The 26,818-nt window shown below is 42.1% G+C and overlaps 2 protein-coding genes across 6 annotated transcripts; both read left to right on the forward strand.

The window, feature by feature from the left end:
* The first annotated feature begins 100 nt into the window (after nucleotides 1–100).
* On the forward strand, nucleotides 101–17,661 carry mertka (c-mer proto-oncogene tyrosine kinase a). 2 transcript variants are annotated; one of them, XM_028988538.1, is made up of 19 exons: nucleotides 101–315; nucleotides 1,724–2,075; nucleotides 2,280–2,380; nucleotides 2,501–2,674; nucleotides 6,273–6,359; nucleotides 6,649–6,764; nucleotides 7,026–7,206; nucleotides 8,038–8,192; nucleotides 12,723–12,858; nucleotides 13,259–13,418; nucleotides 14,146–14,234; nucleotides 14,465–14,560; nucleotides 14,652–14,732; nucleotides 14,814–14,906; nucleotides 15,185–15,303; nucleotides 15,395–15,504; nucleotides 15,808–15,967; nucleotides 16,109–16,245; nucleotides 16,322–17,661. In XM_028988538.1, the coding sequence occupies exons 1-19, from the start codon at nucleotides 237–239 to the stop codon at nucleotides 16,758–16,760; spliced, it is 2,865 nt and encodes a 954-aa protein (XP_028844371.1). In that variant the 5' UTR covers nucleotides 101–236; the 3' UTR covers nucleotides 16,761–17,661. The 2 variants fall into 2 exon arrangements, with proteins under 2 accessions (XP_028844371.1, XP_028844372.1); XM_028988539.1 differs by having other exon boundaries at nucleotides 13,259–13,406.
* A 117-nt stretch (nucleotides 17,662–17,778) lies between these two features.
* On the forward strand, nucleotides 17,779–25,141 carry tmem87b (transmembrane protein 87B). 4 transcript variants are annotated; one of them, XM_028988558.1, is made up of 20 exons: nucleotides 17,779–17,909; nucleotides 18,608–18,668; nucleotides 19,145–19,236; nucleotides 19,312–19,446; nucleotides 19,547–19,600; nucleotides 19,706–19,759; nucleotides 19,845–19,938; nucleotides 20,186–20,247; nucleotides 20,347–20,530; nucleotides 20,835–20,934; nucleotides 21,023–21,116; nucleotides 21,216–21,287; nucleotides 22,424–22,532; nucleotides 22,621–22,679; nucleotides 22,779–22,882; nucleotides 23,257–23,330; nucleotides 23,424–23,491; nucleotides 23,581–23,633; nucleotides 23,714–23,744; nucleotides 23,910–25,141. In XM_028988558.1, the coding sequence occupies exons 2-20, from the start codon at nucleotides 18,638–18,640 to the stop codon at nucleotides 23,949–23,951; spliced, it is 1,512 nt and encodes a 503-aa protein (XP_028844391.1). In that variant the 5' UTR covers nucleotides 17,779–17,909; nucleotides 18,608–18,637; the 3' UTR covers nucleotides 23,952–25,141. The 4 variants fall into 4 exon arrangements, with proteins under 4 accessions (XP_028844391.1, XP_028844389.1, XP_028844390.1 ...); XM_028988556.1 differs by lacking the exon at nucleotides 17,779–17,909 and adding an exon at nucleotides 17,921–18,101; XM_028988557.1 differs by lacking the exons at nucleotides 17,779–17,909; nucleotides 21,216–21,287 and adding exons at nucleotides 17,921–18,101; nucleotides 22,161–22,232.
* Nucleotides 25,142–26,818: the final 1,677 nt, after the last annotated feature.

Below are 26,818 nucleotides of genomic sequence, written 5' to 3' on the forward strand. Positions count from 1 at the left end.
GTTCATATTTATACGAGTTAATAAAGGACACTTTACTGGTTACAGTAACGGCTGTACCACAACTCGGCGTGACGTCACAGCCACAGTGTCCACAGTTCACGGGGGTCGGACGCGGGACGCGGGCTTTTAACTCCCGTCTGTTCGCTCGCCATGTCGGCTCGGCGCGAGTAAGTCCCTCCCCGTCACGGACGGGACCGAGTTTCCGAACTCTGCTCCGCTGCGAGGGGAGAAATAAGATGGACTCGGGACGTGTGGCGTTCCTCGTCTGCCTCCTCGTCGTCGGCCCCTTCCCACCGTCGGAAAAGCTGACCTCGGGTAAGTCGGCGGCTGCGTAACTATTCCAGCACTTTCGGGGTGTTTTGGTCGTAAAACGTGTGCGGCGCCCGCAGTGTTTCTGGCTCCCCGTTTTATCTGCGAAATGAGCAGAAGTAGAATAATTCATCTGCGAGTTACTGCGGTTATTTACCCGGGAGAGTAAATTACGTCGCCCGCAGGTCCTGGTACGGAGTTTACTGGGGACCTTACCGGGACGTTGTGGTCATGTGACGCACACAGACAGGGCTAAAAAACACAGGCGCAAATCATTTCAACTTAACTAACCTGTTTTACGTTTTAATATGAACATTCCACAATTTTCTTTTATGATTGATTGATTGATTGATTGACAGTGTTTTTTGGGTTTTTTTTTGGACGTCTAAGTCATCCAGAGGCTGAATGCTGGTGGGTTGGGTTCGTGTCAACAGTTTTATTAGAACATGCAGTGTTCTGAATCCTCATCATGTGGAAATGTGCATTTGTCGATTCCCCTACAGTGGCGCAAGGAGCATTTCTTCCAGGTGGAACAATACGTTTCCCTTGATAAGATCCCCGTGGATCGAATGGCCGGAATTTCCTCTGGGTCTTGTTTGAAGCTGCTCCAGAATGGGCAGTGAAGTGACCTTATGACAGCCAGGAAACCAGGGCAGTGAAAGTGTGCAAATTCTTCCACTGAGATGTTATTTTTTTTTTAAACTCTACACAAGGCGGCTGCACGTTTCCACCTCAGTTTCCACCTCACTCCAAAAGTTCTGGTTCTGGTATGAAGGCATGTGGTATGGTATGAGTTTCAGTGCCAGTCTGGTTTTGTAGGTGCCAGCGATACTGAGACCACTCCAAGGTATTTCACTTCATCACCGCTGGCAGCTGTCATCTTGTCCGACCTCAGTTTCTAGGTGGAATTTTTTCCCAAAAGGCTTGTGTGAAATAGCTTTGGCCACCAGTAGATGAGTGGTAGTAGCTGAGTGGGTAACACACTCGCCTATGAACCAGAAGACCAGGTTCAAATCCCACTTACTACCATTGTGTCCCTGAGCAAGACACTTAACCCTGAGTGTCTCCAGGGGGGGGACTGTCCCTGTGGGGGGACTGTCGCTCTGGATAAGGGCGTCTGGTAAATGCTGTAAATGCAAATACCAGTAAAGTTTGGCTGGGAAGAGGGTGCACAGAGTTCCCTTAAGTTACTTTAAGGCCGCAGCAAACGCAAAATGTCAAAAAAAAAAAAAAATTTCATCAAATAACGACCCCAACATCAGCCGCGTTTGACTGGTGAACCAGGAAATCCAGCGAGACCCACAGAGTCTCAGTAACAGACAGAAGCTCCTCCCACTCAGAGGTTAAAATTAGTATTTTGTCATGTGAATATGCTTATTAATTCATATTAATAAGGTTTGCCATTTCTGAACAGCCATTCGTCATGGAAGCTCTTCTGACTCTCACGCTGGACGGCCCATCCGTTACGGCCGGCACGGCCAGTCGCGGCGGACCACGTTGGCTCCAGAGCCTCTCGTTGTACCTGCCCGAGTCTCGAGTGTGCAACTCAGCCCAGAGGAGGTCAGGCAACTCCGCTTCAAGCCCACCGCCGGCATTATCCGGCGCTCCGAGGGGATGGAGGTGAGGTTCAACTGCTCCATCGACGTGAGCGACACGCTCAAGCAGGACCTGAATATCCTGTGGCTGAAGAATGGGAATGAAATGCCTGGCAACTTTCAGACTGACCTCTACATCGTCGGGAAGCTAACGCTGCTGTCTACTGTCAGGTACGAGCATCTGAATGAGTCCAAATTATTATTATTGAGCTCTGACAAACTGCATTAGTTCACAATTTTGTTCCATTATACATTTTCATATTTATATACTATCTAACATGAAAGGTTTGTGCTCTAAGAGGTAAGTGCCAAATTAAAGACATTGAAGGTAATTTCATAGTACTTCCTAACATCAGATCACCTTTTTTCCTTCAGCATTGCACATGTGCAACGTGCAGATGCTGGGGAATATCGCTGCAGACTAAGTGTCAGCAACACACTGATTGAGTCTGATCCAGTGTTCATTGAGGTTGAAGGTGAGGTCCTCTTGTTGTTGTTTTTTTTTTTTTTTTTTTTTTTAAATGTAAATGGCCACTTTGCATGTGTAATGAAGATGGATTTCTAGAATTGACTTTCTTCATGCTTTGCATGCCCAGGTCTCCCGACGTTCACGACACAGCCCAGCGACGTGAACGTCACAAAAAACACCCCATTTAACCTGACCTGTGAAGCAGTGGGACCTCCTTACCCCGTTACGATCCTCTGGCATCATGAAGGAACTGTCATTGACAATATCCCGTTACAGTCACCCAGCACTATACACATTCCAGGTAAACCACATGTGCCTGCACTGGCTGTTCCTCTTCAGCAGATTTAGGTTTCATTTAAACCATTTCATTTCTGCACTGGGTGTTCCCAATGCAGTAAAAGTGCACTGCACCTGATACGTGTTTCTTGGTTCCCTAATCACTTTCTCTAATTTGCTTACAAAACTCTTAGATTACCTCTTTTAGTGTGTGTTTGTGTGTGTTGTTGGAGAGAGTTGAGGTTGATGAACAGTGTAATATGAAGAGGGGCTGCAGTTCCACTCACATTAGTGTATATACCAGAAGAATTATGGCCACTGACTGAATCAAAATTTAATTTATTTAAGTTTAGTGGTGGTAGTAGTGTAGTGGGTAACACACTCACCTATAAACCAGAAGACCCAGGTTCACATCCCACTTACTACCATTGTGTCCCCGAGCAAGACACTTAACCCTGAGTGTCTCCAGGGGGGGACTGTCTCTGTAACTACTGATTGTAAATTGCTCTGGATAAGGGCGTCTGATAAATGCCGTACTGTAAAATGTAAATGATAGGATGCCTTATGCTCCTGTGTGTTTAATTGTAGGCATAGTGTGTTTAATTATAGGTAAGATTAATCATTTCAAATACACTGGCTTTTTTTTGTCATTTTACAATTCTATTCTTATTAGGCTAGAAAATTAACCCATTTTTTTTTTAAAGAACCCTGCAGAGAGAGGTTGAGCAACACAGATGAAGGGCCACAGCTTTGCTTTGGGCACTGCGTGTGTCGGGTGGGTTTAGCCTGGACAATAGGCCTTATTCACTGACGTGCTCACCACACAACAGGGAGAGGCAGTGTTAGGGGGCCGTTGGCTTGCTGGGCTCACTCTCAATAGAGGGCCGAGTATCTGCAGGCAGAGATTTCTGGATTACGCAATGTGTGCCTTATACGTGCTGTTTTGGGTCAGACTCACCCAGTACTTGTCAGTAAGATGTCAGAAATCCAACTGTTCTCAAACAATAAAGGCCAGAATGCAATTTGTAAAAACAAAGTCCTGATGCATATATGGTGCTTGCAATGGAGATCGAACATATATTTTTGCACAACAGTCTTATTCAATGGTCTTTCAGGTCTTTTCCTTGATGTGATGATGTGTTGATGATTCTTGAGCATTATCCAACATGAGGGGAAAGGAAAACGAGAAATGGATGGGTAGCAGCTAGAAGGCACTTTATTCATGTTCATGAGATTTTTGCCATTAAACTTTGATCTTGTTACATTGCTAGCATATTTAAAAGTATTTGTTTGATGTTGCTCACATCGCTCTTACAAGAATCACTTTTTTTTTTTTTTTTTTTTAAAGGTCAGGACAGCTCTCAGTCGTAATATTAGTAATTGTAGTGTTACAGCACTGCTTTTCCTTTTTTTTGGTAACCATTCTGTAAGTTATGAAACTGAATAGAAAGATAACTGGTTTATGTGCGCAGTCATAATTCAGAATTTTTTCCCAAGCTCTGCTACATGCTTTTATTCCAGTGTTGGCTAAGAAAGCCTGTAATAGTGATTTATGTAAACATGCAGGCTAAAAATATTATCTGACCTGTAGACCCACCATTCTCCTGAGCCAGGAATGAGGATATGTAGAATGCAGTGGTGGCCTAGCGGTTAAGCAAGCAGCCTCGTAATCAGAAGGTTGCCGGTTCGATTCCCGGACCGCCGAGGTGCAGCCCACACACTGTTCCCCGGGCGCCTGTCATGGCTGCTTACTGCTCACCAAGGGTGATGGTTAAAAGCAGAGGACACTAGCAGTCAAGAGTCTGGACACACCTACTCATTCATGGGTCCTGCATTTTTTACATTATAAAACAAAACCGAGCTTTCGAGCTTGAGCTTTTGCGGTGATTGCAGCGTCTCACACTCTTGTCTTGTCTCCACCACCTTAAGTTGGACAACGGGGACTGTCCCTGGCAGTCCTGAAGGCTTATGCTGAACACTTTCTTATCGTTCACCCATGTTAATGAGCGTCATCAATCAAGTTGCTTATGATGATGACAATAGTGAACAAAGCAGCCATACTTCACTTTCTCCTAATTCAACAAATACTAAATATGTTTCTGGCACTGGCTCCAACTTAGTCTCCATAACTGCCACAGAGTATGTGCGTCCAAACGTTTGACGGGTAGCGTCGATACTGTGATGTTTTGCTGTTTTAGGTTGGTCAACATCAGCATTTTTTTTTAGATATCTTTTGTCTTGAACTTTAGATCATGACCCCCTGCATCATGGTGTTTAAGAGCACTGCCCCACTGTGCTGGTTTTGTGGTTGGTTTTATATAGAAATGGCATTTTTTTTTTAACATAACATAAAAATAAACATTTACAGTAATTTAAGAAACCACCACAAGACTGGGCTGCCACGGTCCCTTTGTGCAAATTTCAGGTCATTAAACTATAATTTATAATGGTTACACAAATATGTTCGGAAGTTCTTTCTGAGATGGCAAATACAGATCAAAGAGTGATCAAGTGGACATTTATAATTAATAAAAGTATTTTATTGGGCCAGGGCATCTGCTCAGCCTGCCTGAGCGGAATTCTCCAAACTCACTAATTACAGGACATGGATCCTCTGTGCTCACTGCTTCTGGCAAGTGAGTGGATATGGTTTTTGTGAGTCTTTACCCACCCCGTCATTTGTTTCTAACCCAAAGCCACTGCCGTATTGCAGTTTTTCTCATTTTCAGTGGATGCCGTTTCCTTCTGTGTGTGTGTGTGTGTGTGTCTCCAAAGTCTATAAATAAGAATGGAAAGTTGAGTAATGGGGTGAAAGTGAATGTCTTTGTTGGAAGGTCACAGCTTTCTGTTCTTGATTAACTGATGAGGCAACCTCAAGTCTGCTTAATTGTAGGCGACCCTGAGTCTCCATGAAACAGCTATGGCTTTAGGTCCAAACACAAGAAAGAAATTTGCTTTCCAAAGCCAAATGGGGTTTTACCGTAACTCTTTTAAATGGCTTCTCAAACTAGTGCCAGAATTGACTTTCTCTTGCATCTGATGGTAGGTTTGTTTATGGAGTGTTTGAACAGCTTTCTGCTTCTCAGTCTTCACTATGCTGTGGTTTAAACTCATTCAGTTGGAGACCTGAGTTTGCGTTATGCATGGGGCTCAACCACAGCTCGCAGTTTTGCTGAGATCATAACATCAGTAAAGTCTACATCAGTATCTGTCTTTGTGTCATTAAAATAGAACTCAAAGTAGTTACGGCAAAGCAGCCACTGAGCTCTGCTTGCCAAGGGGCGAATCTGCTGCTGTAAAAGTGGTATGGGGCTAGAACTGGTGGTGTTGATGTGCGGCTGAAATGAGGGTGGTGGGGGTGGTATCTGAGAAATGCTGAATGACTGGTACTGTGCGGCATTCCAGGGAAAAAATTAATATTGTCCCAGCACGGCTTTACTAGTTGGTTCGTCCAGCCCCCCTCTATTTACCCGCGCTGGCGAAGCTGCAGTGCTTCAGAAATCTTCTTTTGTTGTTGTCCGTGCTTTAATCATGGCTTAACATGATTCTTTAATTTAATAGCAGTAAAAATGTATTAAAATTATCATTTCAATTGCTATTTCTAACATATTTTATGATTGCAGGTGTGGATAATCCCACTCGATACAGCTGTGAAGCCCATAATACAAGAGGCCTTGCCCACTCTAAAGAAGCCCATGTCAACATCAAAGGTAACGTCCCAGTCAGTTAAAGGTAGCCAGCTGTTACCATAATTCTTATAAATAACAATGATAGTATTTTAATAATAAATACATTCAAGCCTTAGAATGACCCCAATGGGGGCACTTTGGATTTCATCCAATTAGGCCTGCAGATTTTAGTTTTAAAAAATCTAGACTTTTAACAATTAAAGGACTATAAGTCTTTAGGAACACAGACTATGGACCATTTCTGTAGGGAACTTACAATTAGTGTACAAATAAATGATTGTTATTAATAATTATAATATTCTCTTTAAAGAGCGACCAGATCGCATCAGTGGTCTGAATGTGACGGAACAAGGGTCAAACAAGCTGGTCCTCACATGGACGCCAGGCCACGATGGGTATTCTCCTCTGACTACCTGTCACATCACGGTAAAGTAGACACCTGATCACTTATTTTCACAAATAAGTTTATCATATCGCAATCGCATATCGCAATCGTGCAGCCGTGCAGCCCTAGTCAAGGCTGTATATAAATCACTAAATCAAGAAATAAACGTGCGGAGCACCGTACTTAGTGCCAGTCTGAAAATAGTTCCCTTAATGTTGCTGACCTGATACTGATCTCTTGGTACAAGAAACCACCACATACCTGTTCTATGTCATAATCTTGCTTTAATTTCATTACTGCAGATGAGAGAACTGGATCGGCAGAGCAACCCCACCTGGGTGACCAGTGTTCCGGTGCCTCCCTTTCAGCATGAGGTGACTGGGCTCAAGGCCATGACTTTGTACAACATGAGTGTCTCCTGCAGCAATGAGGTGGGCAAATCACCCCCAAGTGCCTGGATTAAAACAAAGACCACAGAAGGAGGTGAGTCCCTTTTAATGGTCAATGTGGAAATATAGGATGAGGCTGGTAAATCTGTGCCATTGAGCATTATGGGGGGGGGTTTAATGGTGGTGGTTTAATGGTTAAGGAAGTGGCCCCGTAATCAGAAGTTCAAATCCTGGTCCGCCATGGGATGCCACTGAGGTGCCACTGAGCAAAGCACCGTCCCCACACACTGCTCCCCGGGCGCCTGTCATGGCTGCCCACTGCTCACCAAGGGATGGTTTAAAAGCAGAGGACACATTTTGTTGTGTCACCGTGTGCTGCAGTGTTTCACAATGACAATCACTTCACTTTCTTCTTCAGTGTTTTTCGATGTACCCAACGTTGTACTGTGAATTGAAGTGAATGGTGTAACGTGGAGAGCTTATTATTTTACAGCCAGTAGAGTAGAGCTGTAACTATAGACGTAACTATAGGTTGTTTCCTTTTGGTATACTTGATCACCTCCTTTCTGTGTCAAGGTTTTCCTGAGTTCCTGAATGGCAGTGTGTAGGAACTCTGCTGCACTGTGGTCAGAGGGTGTGGTCACTACGGATTTCCTTTATATTTCTTTGGGGGTGGGGGCAGTCTGGCTGCTGGCTGGCATGTTGTGTTAAAAGTGCAGTTATGGCCGATCTTAGTGCAGTGCAGGTCTGTGGATTATTGCTCACAACACAAGCATTTATGAAATGACTCATCTTTCCTTTCCTTAGATTCATAAATTGTTATAGTTTGGGAGAATATTAGGAATGTGTAGGAATAGAGCATGGATACCTAAAAATATGAATACCTGCAAAAAAATTGACATCTGACATTTTTGTGTGTTTTTAGTGCCATCAGAAGGCCCTCGTATCGTATCCGTGCAGCAGAATGAATCTGTGTTGGTCATACGTTGGGAGCCCCCACCATATGACAAAATTAATGGCGTATTACAAGGCTATGACATAATCATCAAGCATGGCATTAATGAGACTTACACAAACAAGGTGAGTATGCAGAATACTCTGATTTGTGCATTGTTGCATAGGATGTAGAGATGTGTGTGCAGTGTAATCAAAAGGTGCAAAAAATGTTTGGGTATGTTTGGTAATTTCAGTTTTTTTTTTTTTTTTTTTTTTTTTAACCTAAAAAAAAAAAAAATCCTGTTGACAACCGAAACTGGGCCTTATTTTGAACCACAGATATAAAATTGTGTTTCTCACACAATGTTTCCTCCGCCTGACCTTCAGTTTCATTTTGCAAGTCACAACGTTTTTCACATGCTGACAACGTGCTTAACCAATTTCTTCATACTGACACCTTGAACTTTTAACTTCAAAGCAAAAGTTTAAATTCCCCCTTTAAAAACATTTCTCAGTTTTTCTATATTTAATAAATTCTGAGAGTGGGGGGAAAAAAAAAAGATTTTATTCCATTTTGGATTAAACATAAGTAACATAACAAAACGTGGAAAAAGTAATGCGCTGTGAATACTTTCTGGATGCATTGTATGTCATTTGAAAGCTCTGAAGGTCTATGGCAAAATGTCTAGTTAGTATAAGCGGCTGTTTATAAAATTTTAGTTTGTTCTCTCACAGTGAAATAGTTTTTGCCCCAACAGTTTCCCATTGTCAGGAAGTGAGATAAGATGGGAAGGGCTTTGGGGAGGATTCTGAATAAAGCCTTTGTGGTGAAGCACATCTCCATTCTGCTTTATGTCCATGCAGATTAACTTTTGTTTTGTTTTTTATGCCTGTTCCTCCTTCAAAAACGCTGGAGTGTTTTTGCACCAAGAAATACACGGTCACTTGCGTTCCCAGTGGCTGTATCAAGTGCGTAGCTTGTGCACTAGTTGATGGTCAAGGCTAGTGCTGCACGATTAATCTAATCGTAATTGCGATGTCAGTCTGTGCGATTACATGAACGCAAAAAGCTGCGATTTAAATGTGACATGTTTGGTCACATGACTTTCGATTCGGTTCAATGGAGACCTCAGATTCGTGACTCGCATAGACATATGGGTACACGTATGTCAACGTCGCCGCCATATTGCGATAGATGCTGCTGTGGAGTGAAGCATATACATGTCTATGGAGAGAAGTGCATAAAAATGCCCCACTCTTGTGCTGCTTGGGGCTGTACAAACCGCTGTACGCTCCAAACCAGATCCTGGGGGATTACATTTCATAGGTAAGGCTGGACAATTGTTTTGAATATATTTGGCCATTATAAAATCCCGTTTTATAAATCTTAACCTTAGCTAAGATAGGTTAAGCTAGCGAAGCTATGCATTCCTGTGTTCAAGTCAGCCTCCAAACAACGTTTTGGCTAAACGTAGGCATTAACTATTTAGACTGTTCTTAGCTGTTTAGTTAACTTTTCTCAAACTTTGAAGGTTTCCTAATGAAATTCACCTCAGTTTACAAATCTTAACCTTAGCTAAGCTAGCAAAGCTATGCATCCCTGTGTTCAAGTCAGCCTCCAAACAACGTTTTGGTTAAACGTAAGAACTATAATACGGGATTTTATAATGGCCAAATATAATCAAAACAGTTGTTTAGCCTTACCAGGGTTTGTCGTTCGACAGTAATATAAAGAGTTTTTTGTGGTTATTTAATTTTGTAGAATATTGTATTTTGAAAGCACTGGGCATTTCAAGTTGTTATAAGTAGTTTGTATGTTTCACTTTGAAATGAAACATTTCACTATTAGTAATTTGTATGCGACTTTTCATTGATATATAAGCAAGTGCCCTTTATCATATCACAATCGCATATCGCAATATTGATCTCAATAATTGCAATATGTCTTTTTTCCCCAAATCGTGCAGCCCTAGTCAAGGCTGTATATAAATCACTTAATCAAGAAATAAACGTGCGGAGCACCGTACTTAGTGCCAGTCTGAAAATAGTTCCCTTAATGTTGCTGACCTGCTACTGATCTCTTGGCACAAGAAACAACCACATACCTTCAGTGGTCTTGACTGATCTGGGCTCTGGGACCTACACTGTATTAAGCAGGTGGCTTTATACAATCACTGAGAAATATTATACAACTATGCTGGGCAAACATCAACCCAATATAAGTATTGTTGTTGTTATTGAGTCACACTGGTTCACTTTACCCGGTTCCTGCGTACCATGTGCTTACAGGAAACCAACTGGACGAAAACAGAACCTATTTTCTTTTCTCTCTTCTATTAGTCATCACTGAGACAAAGGGTGTTATAATTCAGCGGTGATCTTTAACAGTGATTCAGTGGTGACGTCATTCTACGGCAGCAGTGACCGGAACAGCAGGTCCTTACTTTCTCTACAGTTTTGAGAAGGACACAAATACTTGTTTTCACAATGTTTGCTGATTCTGTTTTTATTACAGCAATTTGCATGTACTCCAGAATGCTTTGAAGAGCAATCAGAAGAATTGCAAAGTCCCTCTTTGCCATGAAAATGAGCTTAATACCAAACATTCCCGCTGCACTCCAGCCCTGCCACTAAAGGACTTGCTGAGATCATTTCTGTGATCCTCTCATTAACACAAGTGAGAGGGTTGATGAGCACAAGGCTGGAGATCATTCTGTCCTGCTGGTTGAGCTAGAACATCAGACTGGATGCTTTAAAAGGAGGGTGATGCTTGAAATCATTGTTCTTCCTCTGTTAACCATGCTTACCTGTAAGGAAACACGTCCAGTCATTAGTGCTTCACGGGCAAGGATGTTGCTGCTACTAAGATTGTACCTCAAGTAACCATTTATCAGATAATCAAAAACTTCAAGGAGAGAAGTTCAAGTGTTATGAAGCCCAAGAAAGTCCAGCAAGCGCCAGGATTGGGGTGCCACCAGTGCAGAGCTTCCTCAAGAATGGCAGCAGGCAGGTGTGAGTCCGTTTGCACACACAGTGAGGCAAAGACTTTTGGAGGACGGCCTGGTGTCAAGAAGGACAAGAAGTCACTTCTCTCCAAGAAAAACATCAAGGACAGGGATTGGACTTGAGGATTGGGGTGAAGTCATTTTTTCTGATGAAGCCCATGTCTGATTGTTTGGGGCATCTGGGAAAAATGATTTTTCCGGAGAAGAAAAAATGTGCACCACCATCAGTCCTGTCTCGTGCTGACAGTAAAGCATCCTGAGACCATTCATGTGTGGGGCTGCTTCTCATCCAAGGGAGTGGCCTCACTGACAATTTTAACTAAGAACACAGCCATGAATAAAGAATGGTACCAAAACATCCTCCGACAGCAACTTCTTCCAACCATCCAAGAACAGTTTGGTGAAGAACGATGCCTTTTTCAGCATGATGGAGCACCACGCCATAAGGTCAAAGTGAGAACTAAGTGGCTCAGAACAGCACAGAAACAACTGAAAAGAAGATCTAAAAACACTGAAGCAGCACACTTTGTAAAAAAAAAAAACCCCAAAAAAACAGTATTTGTGTCATTCTCAAAACGTTTGGTCGCGACTGTACACCTGTCTCTCCGAAAAGCTCCCAGGCCAGGGATTGTGGGGGCGGGCGTGAGACAGCTGGTCTAATAACTAACAGGCATTTTCTAATTTAATGGGGCATTATTCTTAAAAGCAGCTGGACTTTTGTTTTCCCAGTTAAAGCCAGGAAATTATTTATTATTTAAATTATTTATGCCTGTTTCGTTTTTTTTTTTTTTTCTTCCCTCTTCTTGTTCCTGACAATAATGTCAGCATGTCTGTGGTACAGCGAGAAGGCCAGATGACACATTATGCAACAGGGGCCTTTATCCATCACATGCCAGAGTCGTGTTGCATCCGTGTCAGCAGTCTGGAGAAAACAACAGTCTTCCTCTTTTTAACGTCCTGTGTATTTTCGTGTAATATCTATACCATGAGCTATATGCCAAAACTAGCAAATGGTTCATTACCATGGGGCAGGGTGAGCTTGTTGTAGAGCTTGCCACATACAACATATACGTACACCACTTGCATACTGCACACTATCCCGTGCAAACTATGGGTGAGATACCAGCATTTCTTTTCTAATTTGGCACTACAACACATTATTCTGTAGGGTTTTTTTTTTCCCTGGTTGGAGTTGCTTCTGCTTTTGTATTTCTTCGCATTCTTCACAAGTTACTTGACCTATAACCAAGTGCGCGACAGGCCTAGTGTATGGTCTGTGTATCGGGCCACGAAGTAAAGCAATAGATGTTTCACTCCCTTATCTTTACAAAAATTTAGTTGATGACCTTCTCAAGGACATTTTCTTGTTATCACCACATAGTCTACCTTGAGTCTGGAAGTCTGGAAAATGGACTCACAACATAATCGCAACATGTTAGTTAATGAGTTTTAATCCTCTGTCCTCTCTGCTTATGTAGATAATCCATGTGAAATGGTCTGGTATGGCGAGAAACTCGAAATGATGTTAACATAGTCAACGCAGTTTTACTAAAATTCACACCAAATGTCCCTTTTATTTGTGGCTTCTTGCCTAATCCTGAAAGTAGGGTAAATTTATATTTTTAGGATTTCACTGCACTAACTGTACACATTTGTGTCTATTTTCTAGATAAGCAGCTATAGCAACAAGGCCACCATTCCTCTCACCGTGTTCAACACAACCTACAGCATTCAGGTTGCCGCTCGTACGCACGCAGGAAGCGGCGTCCTCAGCACGCGCTTCTGGATCCGCGTGAATGCGTCTGGTGAGTAAACATCTTCATCCTCATGGCTACACACCCAAATTTAATTACAGCGGATACGGTGCAGATATGGTATTTTTGTACCCTTTAGAGTATTTCAGAGCTATCCTTAGTCATGATATGAGTCAAACGTGGGGTCGACTCATAAATATGGAAGAAGGGGAAAAAAATTTAGTCTATGGTCAAAAAGAATTTCAAAGAAATTTTTCAAATCAAGGACATTTTGTGCACAATTTCGGAATAGATGTTTTTTTTTTTTTTTTTTTTTTTTTTTTTTTTACTTTGCTTTAGTAAAAGACTTGTTTTTCCCAGGCACACATATAAAGCTTTTTCATTTCCATGTGAACCATGTTTGAAAGTGATGCTTCCAGTTTCTCTTAATACCTGGTACTTCTGTTTTCAGACTGGAGTCATTCTCTACACCCTGTAGATGCACCCGGGGCAGATTCCGTGTACGTTGTGCTGGGGGCTGTCTGTGGCATCTGTCTTCTGCTCATCATCCTCTGGGTTGTGATATGCACTCACAAGCGACTCCGGGAGACACGTCTGGGGTGGGTTTGTGTGTATGTGTCTAATTATCTTGTAAAGGCCTTCACGTGGCTATTTCAGCTCATCTGTTCATCATTAGTGTTTTACTCAAAGACAAGATATTAACAGTGATTTTTTTAATTTGGCCAGCGTCCTTGGTTTGACAACAGGAGTTAAGTTACTCCATGTCCGGTGGAATATGGCTTCCTTTTTTTAGGTCCCCTATCATCAAAAATTTCACTTTGTGAGATTATTTAAAACGAGTTCCGCCATCTTGGGGAAATCTCATTGTGGGATTGGCTAAAAGTGCACCACGGCTGAGTTTCAGAAAGAGACTTCAAATACAGTATAGGGGACCACTAAGACCAATATAAAGCAATGTAATCACGTTTAAGAGGCAGAGGAAGTTCATATCTGTTCATTTTTTTTTAGCTGTGCTTTTAGAGGAGCATCACAACATGCTGCTCTAAGCCCTCTTTTACATTACTCTGTTATTCATTACAGTGACTCAGTCTTCCCCTTTCAGGATTCTGATAAGAGTGCGTCACCAGACTGCCCGCCAGTTGCTGCGCCAAACAATTTCACTCCCACAGGGTGCATGTTGTCTGCTTCCATCTAGGAGCTTCCATCTAGGGCTAGCTTTCATTCCAACTCCATCGATATGGTGAAATGTCAAGTGCTGATGCCACGCATGTTATTCTAATCGGTGCTCACCCAAGGCTCTGCTCAGTGGCTTTTGTGTCTCTGTGGCGCTCCCTATAGGCGACTCTTTGGAACTGATGGGAAACTGCCAAGCACTGTTCAGTACAGACCCCAGAGAACCTATAACCGGTCAGCCATCGAGGTCACACGTATGTCTGCTATATTTTACCAGTTTTTAAATAAAAACTAATCCTTTCAACTGCTCTACCACACTTTAAACAAAAGTAATACCAAATTTTCCCATAAACCAGATGCATTTTTGTAATGATGCAGGTGCCATAGAGGAAAATGCATTGTTGGATAGAGGAAAAATGCATTGTTTAAATTTGAGGTGAGAAATGAATAAATTAATAAATGTTGTCTTTTCTCTTGCACGCAGTTGGTAACCTGGGCATTAGCGAAGAATTGCAGGCAAAACTTCAGGATGTGATGATTGTGAGGAGCCTGTTATCCATTGGGAAGGTTCTCGGAGAGGGTGAGTGCTGATTGTAATTGTAGGAGATGAAGAGGGTCTTCCACTACTCATCACCCAACAAAGCGTTTTTAAAATGATTCTTATTGAATAGGAGAGTTCGGTTCGGTTATGGAGGGCTGTTTGAGGAAACCGGATGGATCTACTGAAAAGGTGGCAGTGAAAACAATGAAATGTGAGCTTCAATAGTAACACAATTTATTCATAATCTAACACGTTCACATTATGAATTCTAAATTTCTCAATGTTATTACAGTGGATAACTTTTCTCAGAGGGAGATTGAAGAGTTTCTTAATGAGGCTGCCTGCATGAAGGACTTTCACCACCCGAATGTCATCATGCTTTTGGGTATGACACTGCTGGATATTCACTACATTTAAAAAGCTGTTATAATAAAGGAAGTGAGTTCAGTTCATCCATTTGTCCATCACTGATCAAATCAATGTAACTCTGTCTCAATCGACTTATTGTTTTTATTTACGTTTATAAAAACAACTTGGTAGAACTCAAGTTTATTAGTTATTATTTACATTATTAATATTCTATGGTTTCCTCGCAACACGTCTGTAGAAGTCTTAGAGAAGGTTTTTTTACTTCAATGAATTCATTATTCATATGGTCTTCAGGTGTATGTCTCGAGGCGAGCTCAGGTCACTTCCCCAAGCCCATGGTTATATTACCCTTCATGAAATATGGCGATCTGCACAGTTTCCTGCTGCGCTCTCGTCTCGGCGACAACCCGCAGGTCATTATTAATGAAATGATTCATACAGCCATGATTCGCAACCCAGCAGGGTTTCAGTGGTTAATAGATGACTATGATTGCATTTTTGCAGTATTTGCCAACCCAGACGCTCCTCAAGTTTATGACGGACATTGCTCTAGGCATGGAGTACCTCAGCAGCAAGAACTTTCTGCATCGAGACTTGGCAGCGAGGAACTGCATGTAGGTCCTTTTATGTTCTTTACAACCTCGTAAACTGAATCTGTACATCTCGTGCCACAGTGCTGTGCATGCTGAATGACGTGTGTACTGTCACAGACGCAGTACACGCTACTCTGTTCGTAGAGGCTGTATTTTTTATGCCCGTATTTTTTTAACTGTGAGAAACTGAGGGGGGAAAAAAGGGGACATCTTGGGAAAGGTCTTTCTCATGTCAGCGCACTCTATTTACTTTCAAGGGTGCATTATCTGGAGATTTCTATGAGGGTGTGAGGTCTTATTTGGAACTTTTCTCTGGTTGTCCAGGCTTCGTGATGACATGACTGTGTGTGTAGCAGACTTTGGGCTGTCAAAGAAGATCTACAGTGGTGACTATTATCGACAGGGAAGAATAGCAAAGATGCCTGTGAAATGGATTGCAGTTGAAAGCCTTGCAGACAGAGTGTTCACAGTGAAAAGTGATGTGGTGAGAATGAAATTCATGTTTTCTTATCAATTTCTCTGCATGTGATTTTGGTTGCAGTCTAATAGAAACTGAAAGCTCACATGTCTGCATGTCCAATTTATCACCATTCTGCTGATTATTTACAAATGTGCGCTCCTGTAGTGGGCTTTTGGTGTTACCATGTGGGAAATTGCAACGCGTGGGATGACTCCATACCCAGGTGTTCAAAACCACGAGATCTACGACTACCTCCTGGAAGGCCACCGCCTGAAGCAGCCAAATGACTGCCTGGATGAGCTGTGAGTGCTCATTATAGTTTTTCATTCTGATGATGGAAACTGGATAAATCAACATCTTTATCTGTCCTTTCTCCAGATATGAGATTATGTACAGCTGCTGGAGAGCTGACCCACTGGATCGACCCGACTTTACGCAGGTCCGAGAGATGTTAGAAAAGCTGGCGAACAAGCTTCCAGACGTTTCCAGCCGAGAGAATATCATCTACATCAACACAAGCTTTTCTGAGGAGCCAGCCACTGAACTGGAGCTGGAGGAGCCTGTTTCCAGCTCGTCACCAGTACGCAGCCGCCAGACTACAGACACATCAATCGTGACCGTAGACGTTCACGAAAGTGCGGACCGGGAGGAGGATGACCGCTATGTCATTGTCATCTCGTCGGCAAATCCCTCTGTGACTGAAGCATCTGCATCTCTGGACATGCCCCTTTTATCAGCCGATGTCTTGGAGCATGACACTGGGGACTCTGAAAGGAGGACCGAGTCCGTTTCAAATGACACTGCGTGCTTGCTTTAACGTGATGTAGTCTGTGGGATAAAGGGCATAATTTAGGTGCTACTCTCATTATTGCTCCTTTTTGGAGCAAACTGCTGTGCAGCCTGCAGTTAAACTGCAACCAGAGAAGGTATTTCAGAAGCTGTAAATATAGAATTTTATATTGAAGACACTTGTACATAGATGTTCCATGTTAAAGCCCCCCTTAAATGAAAATTTCACTTTGTGAGATTATTTAATATTAATACGAGTTCCACTAGCCTCTCTGTGGTCCTGCAATGGCTAGAAATTGTGATTTGTAGAAAGAGTGCTTTGGCCGTTCTGCTATTCAGAGAGCGGCAGCTCAGACGGTCTGATCTGGAATTTGTCCCCTTATGTCGTCACAAAGGGGATATTTTTTTGGGTGGATGACCCTCCTTGTCCCGCCCCTCTCTTCCTTATTAGCATTTAAAGCTACAGACACTGAACCGGCGCGTCCCGGGGAAATCTTATTGTGGGACTGTAATTCTGCACCAAGGCTGAAATTCGGGAAGAGACTTCAGATACAGTATTAAGGGACCAATTAAACCTATATAAAAGTAAAAGAAAAAAAAAAGGTTTTCATGTCCGGAGACCTATAACTAATTAATAGACAATGGTTTCTTCCAGTATTTAACTTTTTGACTGTTTTTTTTTTTTGTTGTTGTCTTTTTACATATTTGATCATATTTTATTGTGGATGTTTTAACTTCATGTTTATACATGTGTGTGTATATAAGGCTAGAGATGTGTTAAAAAAAAACCATTATAAATAGTAATAAGGTTTTATGTCAACATTATTCGCATATCTGATAAAGCTGTGAATGTTTAATGCCAGTATTGCAGCTGTATGTAGCAGCGTCCCTGTCGTGTAGTAATGTCATAATAAATACACGTCGCTCTGTCCTCTAGTTGTTTCGTGGTGACCACACGATGGATCCTCATCCGTTCAGCTTACAAGCGTTTCGTGGGTTTCAAAAGCCAATTCAACGTGACCGTGACCATTATGCAAAAAAAGAAAGTGTACATGAGCAGTTTCATTCTTGTGTTTTTGACTGAGTTGAGGTTGTGGGATGCTGAATAAATGATGGGACGAAACCTCCACCACCGTCCCGAGTCTCCGGTGACCGTGACGTTTGCTCCCGGGTTCAGGTGAGCTGCTCGTATATAAAAAATAAAACCCGCGGGCGAACGCGAACAAACATGGCTGCCTCGGCGCGGCGAGGAGCGCTGCGGTCAGCCGTGGCTTCTCTGGCCGCCGCCGCCATCGTCCTGCTGAGCTGTCGTCTGCAAGGCGCCTCCGCGGCCCCAGAAGCGGGACAGTGGTCCGTCGCGGTGTTCAACGTAAGTGCCGGAATCGACCTTCCAGCCCCGGAGCGCCAGGCTGAGGCGACATGGAACCGGGTCTGGTGACACTTCTCCAGCCAGCTTGGTCTTCCTTTATTCTCTCTCTTAGAAAAAAACTTTATTTAGTCACTGACTGCGTTGCCATGGTTTATTCGCGTTAATTCTTCACCAGAACACGCATCGCTCAGTCGAGACCAACTTCGTATGCGCCGCTGTCGCTGGGTCCCAGCTAGCGTTAGCATGCTAGCGGCGTGGGATTTAAATGGCCCTGGACTGGCGGCCAGGTGAGGGTGACACGGCGACACGGCTTCTACTGGCGTCCGTGAAACGCGCCGGCTGCCGTCTGCAGTGTTCCAGTGAATAATTTAAGCCAAAATGCCGGCTTTCCACGAAGCTACTTCTTCGTGTTTTGGACCTTCCACAGTGATATTTCATAGGTTTTAAATGCATGTTTTCCAGTATCCTGCCTAGCGTGACACTGTAAAATTGCACGTGTATTTCAGACATCAAGTCCCTTGCTGCTTAGAAAGTCTATGTATAAAGGCACAGACATCAAACTAAAAGGTAAATTCTTTTCAGCCCGTCATCTCTTTACTGCGCTCAGTGTTGCCAGATACGGCTGATGGTTTCCCAATAAATGTTCAATAAAACAATAATATTTTACCCTTTTCCTCTGCGCTGCTGGTTGTACTAAATTTAGCCAGTAAAGTTATGTTAATCATTGTGATTTGAAAGCATCCTGTCCAGGATGCTGCACTCTGCAGCATCTTCTCGTTTCGTTTGTCACCCAAGCCGGTGGAATGATTAATCAGTGTTGTCCATTGAGACTGCTTTATGTTTTAAATTTCACGTTTTAAACTTGCTATGTGTACGTGTATTTTTTTTTAATAAACTAGCTAGAATATTGTTTCACGTTCTTTCAGATAATGCAGCATTTTTTACTCCCAATCTGGCAACACTGATCAGTATTCGCTTCCTTTAAGTCAAGCTTATGATGCTATCTGAGTCTAGTCTAAATTGAGATTTCTTTTTCTATTTAGTTTCTACTTTGGGCTGCCCTGAACCGGTGAAGTTCACAGTACGATGGTATTTAAAATACTACCCCTGTCACAATGAGTTCAATAACATTGAAGTAAGTATGTTAATAGTGTGCATTAACGTGGTATAATGTTACGGGTGTCTCATGGGAGCCGATGTTTGTGCCCAGGAAATGTATGAAAAGACGCAGCGGAGCCGCGGGAAGAATCTGGACCCGAACCCGTTAGGGCGCGGGGAATACATTGAGCATGAGTACAAGCCCATTAACTGTGACAAGGATGTGCACATGTTTCCCATGTTTAACGTATGTTCCACAAACCTTCTATCCCTCACCACCTCTTTAATTATTGTTATCCACATATGGGTTTGGAGATAATTGATTTCTTCCGTTCTTTCGGGTTCAGAAATCAAAGGCGGAACCACTTCTTGTTCATCCACCTCTGGATGATTCAGTACAGGTAGAAGAAACATTACAGAATGCAGCTGTGAAAATGCAATTGTTTGCATTATACTTTTAGTCATATCCTCCAAATATGTCACTGATTGATGATATCTATGTACAGAGTGAAAATTATACCAAGTGGCTAACTGAAGAGGCTGACCGAAAGGGAGTTGCGGTAAACCTCATAAAGTTACGGTAGTTGTAAAGAAAGGAATATCAGTAAATTTATCATTTATTGGGTTTTAATTGTGTTTCCGCAGGAAGATGTCATTGCTACAACTTGGAAAGATGGGCCTTACCTGCTGGTGGTGGACATAAAGGCTGATCATAAGGAAGTCGACTGGAATTTAACAGGCAAGTTGGGTCTCAATTTACGCTTATCTTATTTACTCCTTCGCGTCCCAGTCCAGGAAGTCAGGAACAATACTGTTCTTAGCACTTTGTGGGTAAATGGTGTACTACATCTGCAGTCCCCTACCCACTGTCTTGTGATTCATTAGCATTTATTACATTATTACTGCTTATGATGACCAGTGTGAGGCCTGCATGTTTGGAACTGGTGATGGATGGTTCATGTTTTCATGTTTTCTTTTTCCAATAGTCAGTGTTGTTATGAAGGGGACTCATGGCTTCATATCAGTCACTGATTGGCCGCTGATGATAGTGAGTATTTTGAAGAACTACCAGAATTAAATAAGAGGTGTGTATTGTAACGCTACAGTTTTGATATGTGTGATTGTGCCTCCTCCCCCCATCTCCCAGTTCTACATGGTGATGTGCGTGGTGTACATCCTGTTTGCTCTCCTCTGGTTCATCTGGTCGGCCTGCTATTGGAAGGACCTGCTCAGAATCCAGTTTTGGATCGCCGGAGTCATTTTTCTTGGCATGGTGGAAAAGGCTGTGTTCTGTGCTGAGTACGAAAACACCAACGCTGTGGGGGCAGCTTGTGAGTGGTCTCCAGAATAGGCCAGTTTCAGATGCTCTCTGCACTGAGGCTCAAAGGAAGTCCTGTGTATATAATGCCTTTCTTCTGCAAACACAGTGTGGAATTATGTGATAAGAATGCTGCATTGTTATATGTTTTTTCCCAAGACAATTCAATTGCGTCTTTTTCTCATTTTGACTTTTTTTTTTTTTTTTTTTTTTGGGTACTTGGGATAGGTCATCACTGTTATTTATTTAGTTGTTTATTGATCACTTTGAGTTCAGCTTTACAACGGTAGCTTCTTCCTGCACTTCTCTTCCCCCAGCCCAAGGCCTGCTGGTTTTTGCTGAGCTTGTTTCAGCACTGAAGAGGACGCTTGCCCGGCTCCTGGTCATCATCGTTAGTCTGGGATATGGAATTGTCAAGTAGGTTTAAACCATGAACCTTCTGGAGTTAGTGAAAAGTGTGAAAATGGATATTCTAATGTACTGTGGTGTGTTTGATGGTTTGCAGGCCTCGTCTTGGCACAGTTATGCACAGAGTAGTTGGTTTGGGGGTCCTTTACTTTGCCTTTGCTGCCATTGAGGGCGTCTTGAGGATCACTGGGGTAAAGGAGCACATGCATGCCACTTTTGACACAAATTTTGTAATGTATGTAACTGCATCCTGGCAAGACAGTTTTCCTGCCTGTTTGTTCATTTGAAAGGGTCGGGACAATGGGCCTGCGCTCATAATGGCCATCATTTTGGCTGTGTTTGACTCCTGCTCTGTTTGGTTCATATCCTTCTGGATCAAGTGCTTCTGTCAGTGGTGTGACCAGCTGTTTTTCTCCAGATTATTGCTTATTTGAGATTTTAATTGTGATTAATTTCCATCAAAACTTCAGTTTTTAGTAAATTTGCCTATTCCGTGAAATATATCATATTTCTGTACAATTTATACGTATTTATCTCTACATTTGATAATACTATGGGTACATATTTATCACATTATGAACTACACTACCTTTCAAAAGTTTGGACACACATACTTATTTATAGGTCTTGCATTGTAGAAGACAACTGAAGAAACCGGACTGTGAAAGGTTATGTAATAAACTTTTGCAATAAACACAGCTTTTGCTGTGATGGCAGCATTTCACAATCTTGTCTTCTCTCCACCACCTTAAGTTAGACGGGGACGGTTTCCGACAGTCCTGAAGGTTTATGCTGAACACTTTCTTATCATTCACTCATGCTAATGAGCATCTCATCAAGCAGCTTTTGATGATGACAATAGTGAAGAAAGCAGCATGAAGGTAAAAAGAGGCGAATCTGAAAAAACAGATCTGGAGCACTGGCTCCATATTAGTCTCCAAACATTTGACTGGTAGTGTATACTTGCCATTCCTTTTAGGTTTTTATAAAAATTGCTTTTGTGGAAAACATATACTGAAAATGGAACCTTTGGAGAATAAATATCGAATAAGTATATTGTATATAGATGTCATATGCATAATGAGGACCTTCCACTTCTCCCCTCTTGTCGTTCTTGCCCAGCACCAATCCCCCCTCCCCCATTCCGTATCACCGTGTTTGCTCCTTTACGTGTGGGAACTGTGCGTATCCCGTCTTTCACTGTCTTCCCTCTGTCCTACCCATCTGTCTCTCAGGCGAAAGACTCTGACCTGGCCCTGCTAGCCAACATTCCCTTGGCTCTGCTTGACTCTTCTCTTTGCTGGTGGATATCCTTTTGTGAGCTGTGGTTCTGTCTGCGGTCCTCCTGTCCTCCTCCTGCTTCCTGATTCTTCCCAATCCATTTCCAATTTTAACTGCAGGCAGTGACCAGCTGCTTCACGCACCTCTGTCCTCTATTTATTTACTCGCCATGTCTGCATTCATAAGGTTTCCTGCTTTTTCCTTGACTGCCTCGAACACGTTTGTCAGCTTGGCTCAAACTATAAAAACTCTGAAGCTCAGGAGAAACCCAGTCAAGCTCTCTCTGTACAGACATTTCACCAACACACTCATCTTTGCCATCATTGGTGAGTGTGAGGCATACTCAGGGCGGTTATTACTGTAAATATTATCAGCACTCTGTTTTCAAATCTTATCATCTCCCCTTCACTTTAGCATCTATCTTTTTCATGGTGTGGACAACTAAAAAGTTCCACTTGACAGACTGTCAGTCAGTGAGTATGCTCTTGTTTTTTTAATATTCTTATTTATTTATGTTTTCATATGGTTAAAGCTTGAAGTGATCATGTATTTATTTTTCTTGTAATTTTGAGGACTGGATGGAGCTGTGGGTTGATGACGCCTTCTGGAGGTTTCTGTTCTCCATCATACTATTGGTTATAATGTTTTTGTGGAGACCTTCAGCAAACAACCAAAGGTTAGGCATCACTTGGTAGTTCTCATCATGCTTCACTCATGTCAGTTCATGTGTGTTGTTTTGAAGGACAGTTTACACCATAGGAGGTTCCTGTGTGTGTGTGTGTGTGTGTGTGTGTATATATACACTGCTTTTCAAAAAGCTTGATGTTCAATATGCACACATATTTATTAAGTTTGTAGTTTCACACCATACTAAATTAATATGTTGCAGCAAATGACACTACATTTTGCTACGTGTAATTTGGTATTGATTTGTACCAAAATTGATCAGGTGCTACGGTTGGAACATTTGGTACTGGACTAGTAAGAATGTATAAAGTGCGGATCAACATACTGCATTTCTTGAGCTGATAATTTCATTGTTTTTCTCAGATACGCGTTCACCCCTTTGATGGATGACTCGGATGATGAAGAGATTGAGGAGTTTCTGGTGTCTGCAAACCTGGGTACAACAGTTCCACCTCAAAAACATCTAGATTTTCATATAAAATACTAACTTGTTATTATAATAGAGCATCTCGTTTTTCTCCCCTGTTCAGCTGATGGAATTAAGTTGAGAGCATCTAAGAACGAGGCCAATGGCACATCGAAGCCAGCCCCCAGCACGGTCAGCAGACAGTCTGCCCTGGCACTTGTATAAATGTTGCAGGTCTTGGACGTGATGTGTCTTGTTCATTACAATCTTCTCGTTTCCAGGATGAGGACTTGAAATGGGTGGAGGAGAATATTCCTACCTCGCTTTCAGATGTGTATGTACTGATTTGTCAAATGAACCCTATGCATTTCACAAAAAAGGGGGAAATAAATATGGATGTTTCCTTTCTTGCAGGGCTCTCCCTGTTCTTCTTGACTCTGATGAGGTTTGTAATAGTCAGTCAACAGTCATTTGTCTTCCAAAAAAAATGTAAATTGTGTGATTCAAACAGTGCTGCTGAAGATGCTGGTGAAGGCGTCTCCTGTACAAATTGTTAATTACAATTTAACGACTGTATTAACAGTGCTGTTTTCACTGCCAATCTCTTTAGGAAATTATGACAACACAGTATGAGATGTCCAAGATGGAGTGATCCTGAAGATCCCACCATGTGGCCACTCTGAGCCGGACAGACATGGGCTTCTGATGGATTGTAGAATCAAACCATTTGCACATTTAGAAAAGAGACCAGCGGGAGGAGTCTCCTTTCAGGGCGATGCCTGACTTTTCATGACGCAGACTGTTTACTGCAGCTGGACTCAAGTGGATGCACAGTGCTTTTCACACCTTTACACCTCGCTCACACATAACAGATTAGCATAGGTCAACTGCATTACAGCAGAAAAAAGAAACATTTGATGGAACTTTTTTTTTCCCCAGTCAAAATGTAAAATATTTGATGGATAAGATGTGCTATTAATGACCAAAGTTTATATTTTTGCATCATCAGGGTGTTTGTACATTGATATTTATGTTTTACTGCTTCCACTGAACACAGCTTCTAATAATTTGTCTGTCTGTCAGCCTGTGTGTGGTGTTATATGATCGATGAGGCTGGGCCATACAGGTTTTGTGTAAGCTGTGTGTGTGTGTGTGTGTGTGTGTGTGTGTTTTTTTTTTTTTTTTTTAATATTCAGTAATGCAACTTGTTGAGTGTTGACAAAGTCTGCAATAATTCCTGAGGCTTAAACTCAGCACGGAACAACCAGTCATGTTCAGTAGTTGCAAAGCAATACAAATCTGTTTGAAGAGCTGCTGATCAGTTGACCAAGATGATATCCATGACTTTGGTTTATGGTTTATGCTTATGGATTTTTTTCTTGTATTTATTTAAGTGCACTTGAAGAGTGTCACAAAGAGCCTTTCTTCATTCTTTCTGATTCCAGAATCACAAATGTCACTATGCTTATTTTATTTATTTTTGTTCTGTTTTGAGTACATGTACAGTCAGAAGTAACAGAGTGAAAAACGTCCAAATGCTGACTTGTCTTCAAGTGAATGTAAGAAAACTCTAATTAGTACCGTGCACTCAAAATGTTGCAGTAAATTATTATAATTATTAATAATTATTCACTGTTCCCAAACTAACAGTGAAGAGGTTTTTAAGTTTAATTTACATGTTCAAGTATTGTGTAAATTTTTCTTAATTTACATTTAATTGGGGGAAAAATATGCCTGGGTCATGTCGTTCCAAATTCCATGCTAAAATATGCCTGCATGCACATTTGTTTCACCACTTTTGTTTTTATTAAGTTAATAATAAATTGCATTATTGCATGTGCAGTATTCTGTGTTATGTTAATTTAGCCTTTTCCGAGAAGCCCATATATTTGTTATATTATCATGTTAAAGTATGCTGTACTGAGATATGCTCCCCAAGGGAGACCACAAGGGGGCATTCAAGTGCTGAATAAATAGATTTATTACGCTTTCATTTAGGAACACTCAATGTTATCAGCTCCTGAAATTAAAATGACCGAATATACTTTGTCTTCTTTTAAAAACCACACGTGTCTGCTGTTGATGGGTTTGGTGGTGAACACGGGTCCCTACTGGGGCTCTGACTGGGCTGCAGCTATGCTGATCCAGAAGCAGCAAGCTCTGATTTATAACTCAGCCATCATACAGCAGCCTTCCCTACTTTTGGTTTGTACCAACCACTTCAAAATTGAACACACAAAGGGACCCTTCACTTGACTATTACCACTGTAATGAAAATATTCAGTGAAACGCTCCAATACTAAATGCATGTTTATGAGTAAACTTTACCCGAGCTGTAAGTCATTTGTGAGCTTTTAACTCTGAGTTAATCTCTCACAAACACTGCATCACATGACATTTCACAAGAACCAAAAATGCACTGAACAAGTGCTCATGTTTCAGTTAGAAGAATATATATTTTGCACACTGTACCCATGGGACCCTCATCAGTTTCTGTATTATGCTGTGCTGTCTAAAATGTCACCCATAATATCATATATGCGTCGTTATTTTAATACTAGTTGTATAATTCATTAAATATGAATTTGTGATGCCACCCAAGGGTGCCCCTTTTCCACTTCAAGTCGTGTTTGCACCTGGACGTTCACTAGACGCTGACCTTTTCTCTCCTTTCTTGAAGAGTGTGCAGAAGAGCAGTTATAATATCCAGACCCATTTGGTACCAAGAGGAGAGCTTTACAGCTGCACTGAGAGGCTCTGTGTTCTTCTGGGCTCCTCAGTGAATCAGTAGAGGCCGACTGATGGCCACAGAGGGCTGAATGGGTTTATTCAAGAAGGGCCTGAGGGATGCTAGTCAAATTATAATAAATGCCAGGAGGGCAAAACATGTACGACAGTGTACCATGTCATTCCAACTCTCAGAATGTCATTCTTCTTGACTTTAATAGTTTAATCACTAGACTTGTCAGACATTTTTACAAAAAATCTACAAAACGTTAATTTTGCCTTGATTGGTCCTTAATAACACTCCTAAGAATGGCTGTTCTGCAAAATACCATCCTGCTTTATTTTACTCTGTCCTCGGCCGAACCCTCTTCTAATGCCTCACACGTGTCTCCTCGCAGCCTAATGACGTACATTTCCTCTATATACAAACCTCAGCGGCGTCTTGCGCTGGGACTACGTGTGGGACATAACAGGCTTCTGTAAAGCCTGCAGATAAGGTGCTGATGGGGTCAATTTTCTGGCAGGGAGAATGAATTCAGGAGCTTGCAGGGCCGATCCACAATAAATGAAAAGGAATCTGACGAAGTGTGGGTGGCATGTGTACGTTTTAGAAAGTGACCGCAACAGCTCTGACAAATGTCCCTAAATTGGTGCCTTAACACAGTGTTAACTGCCTGTGGTTATTATCGGTTCTTGACTTGCTGACTGGGTCCTGGAAGACTGATATATTTGTTACCTTTGGACACTTTGTCCTGAACATCCGACCACCAAAAACCACGTGTGGTACAAGCC

Source organism: Denticeps clupeoides, chromosome 8, assembly GCF_900700375.1.
Source record: "Denticeps clupeoides chromosome 8, fDenClu1.1, whole genome shotgun sequence".
NCBI lineage: Eukaryota > Metazoa > Chordata > Actinopteri > Clupeiformes > Denticipitidae > Denticeps > Denticeps clupeoides.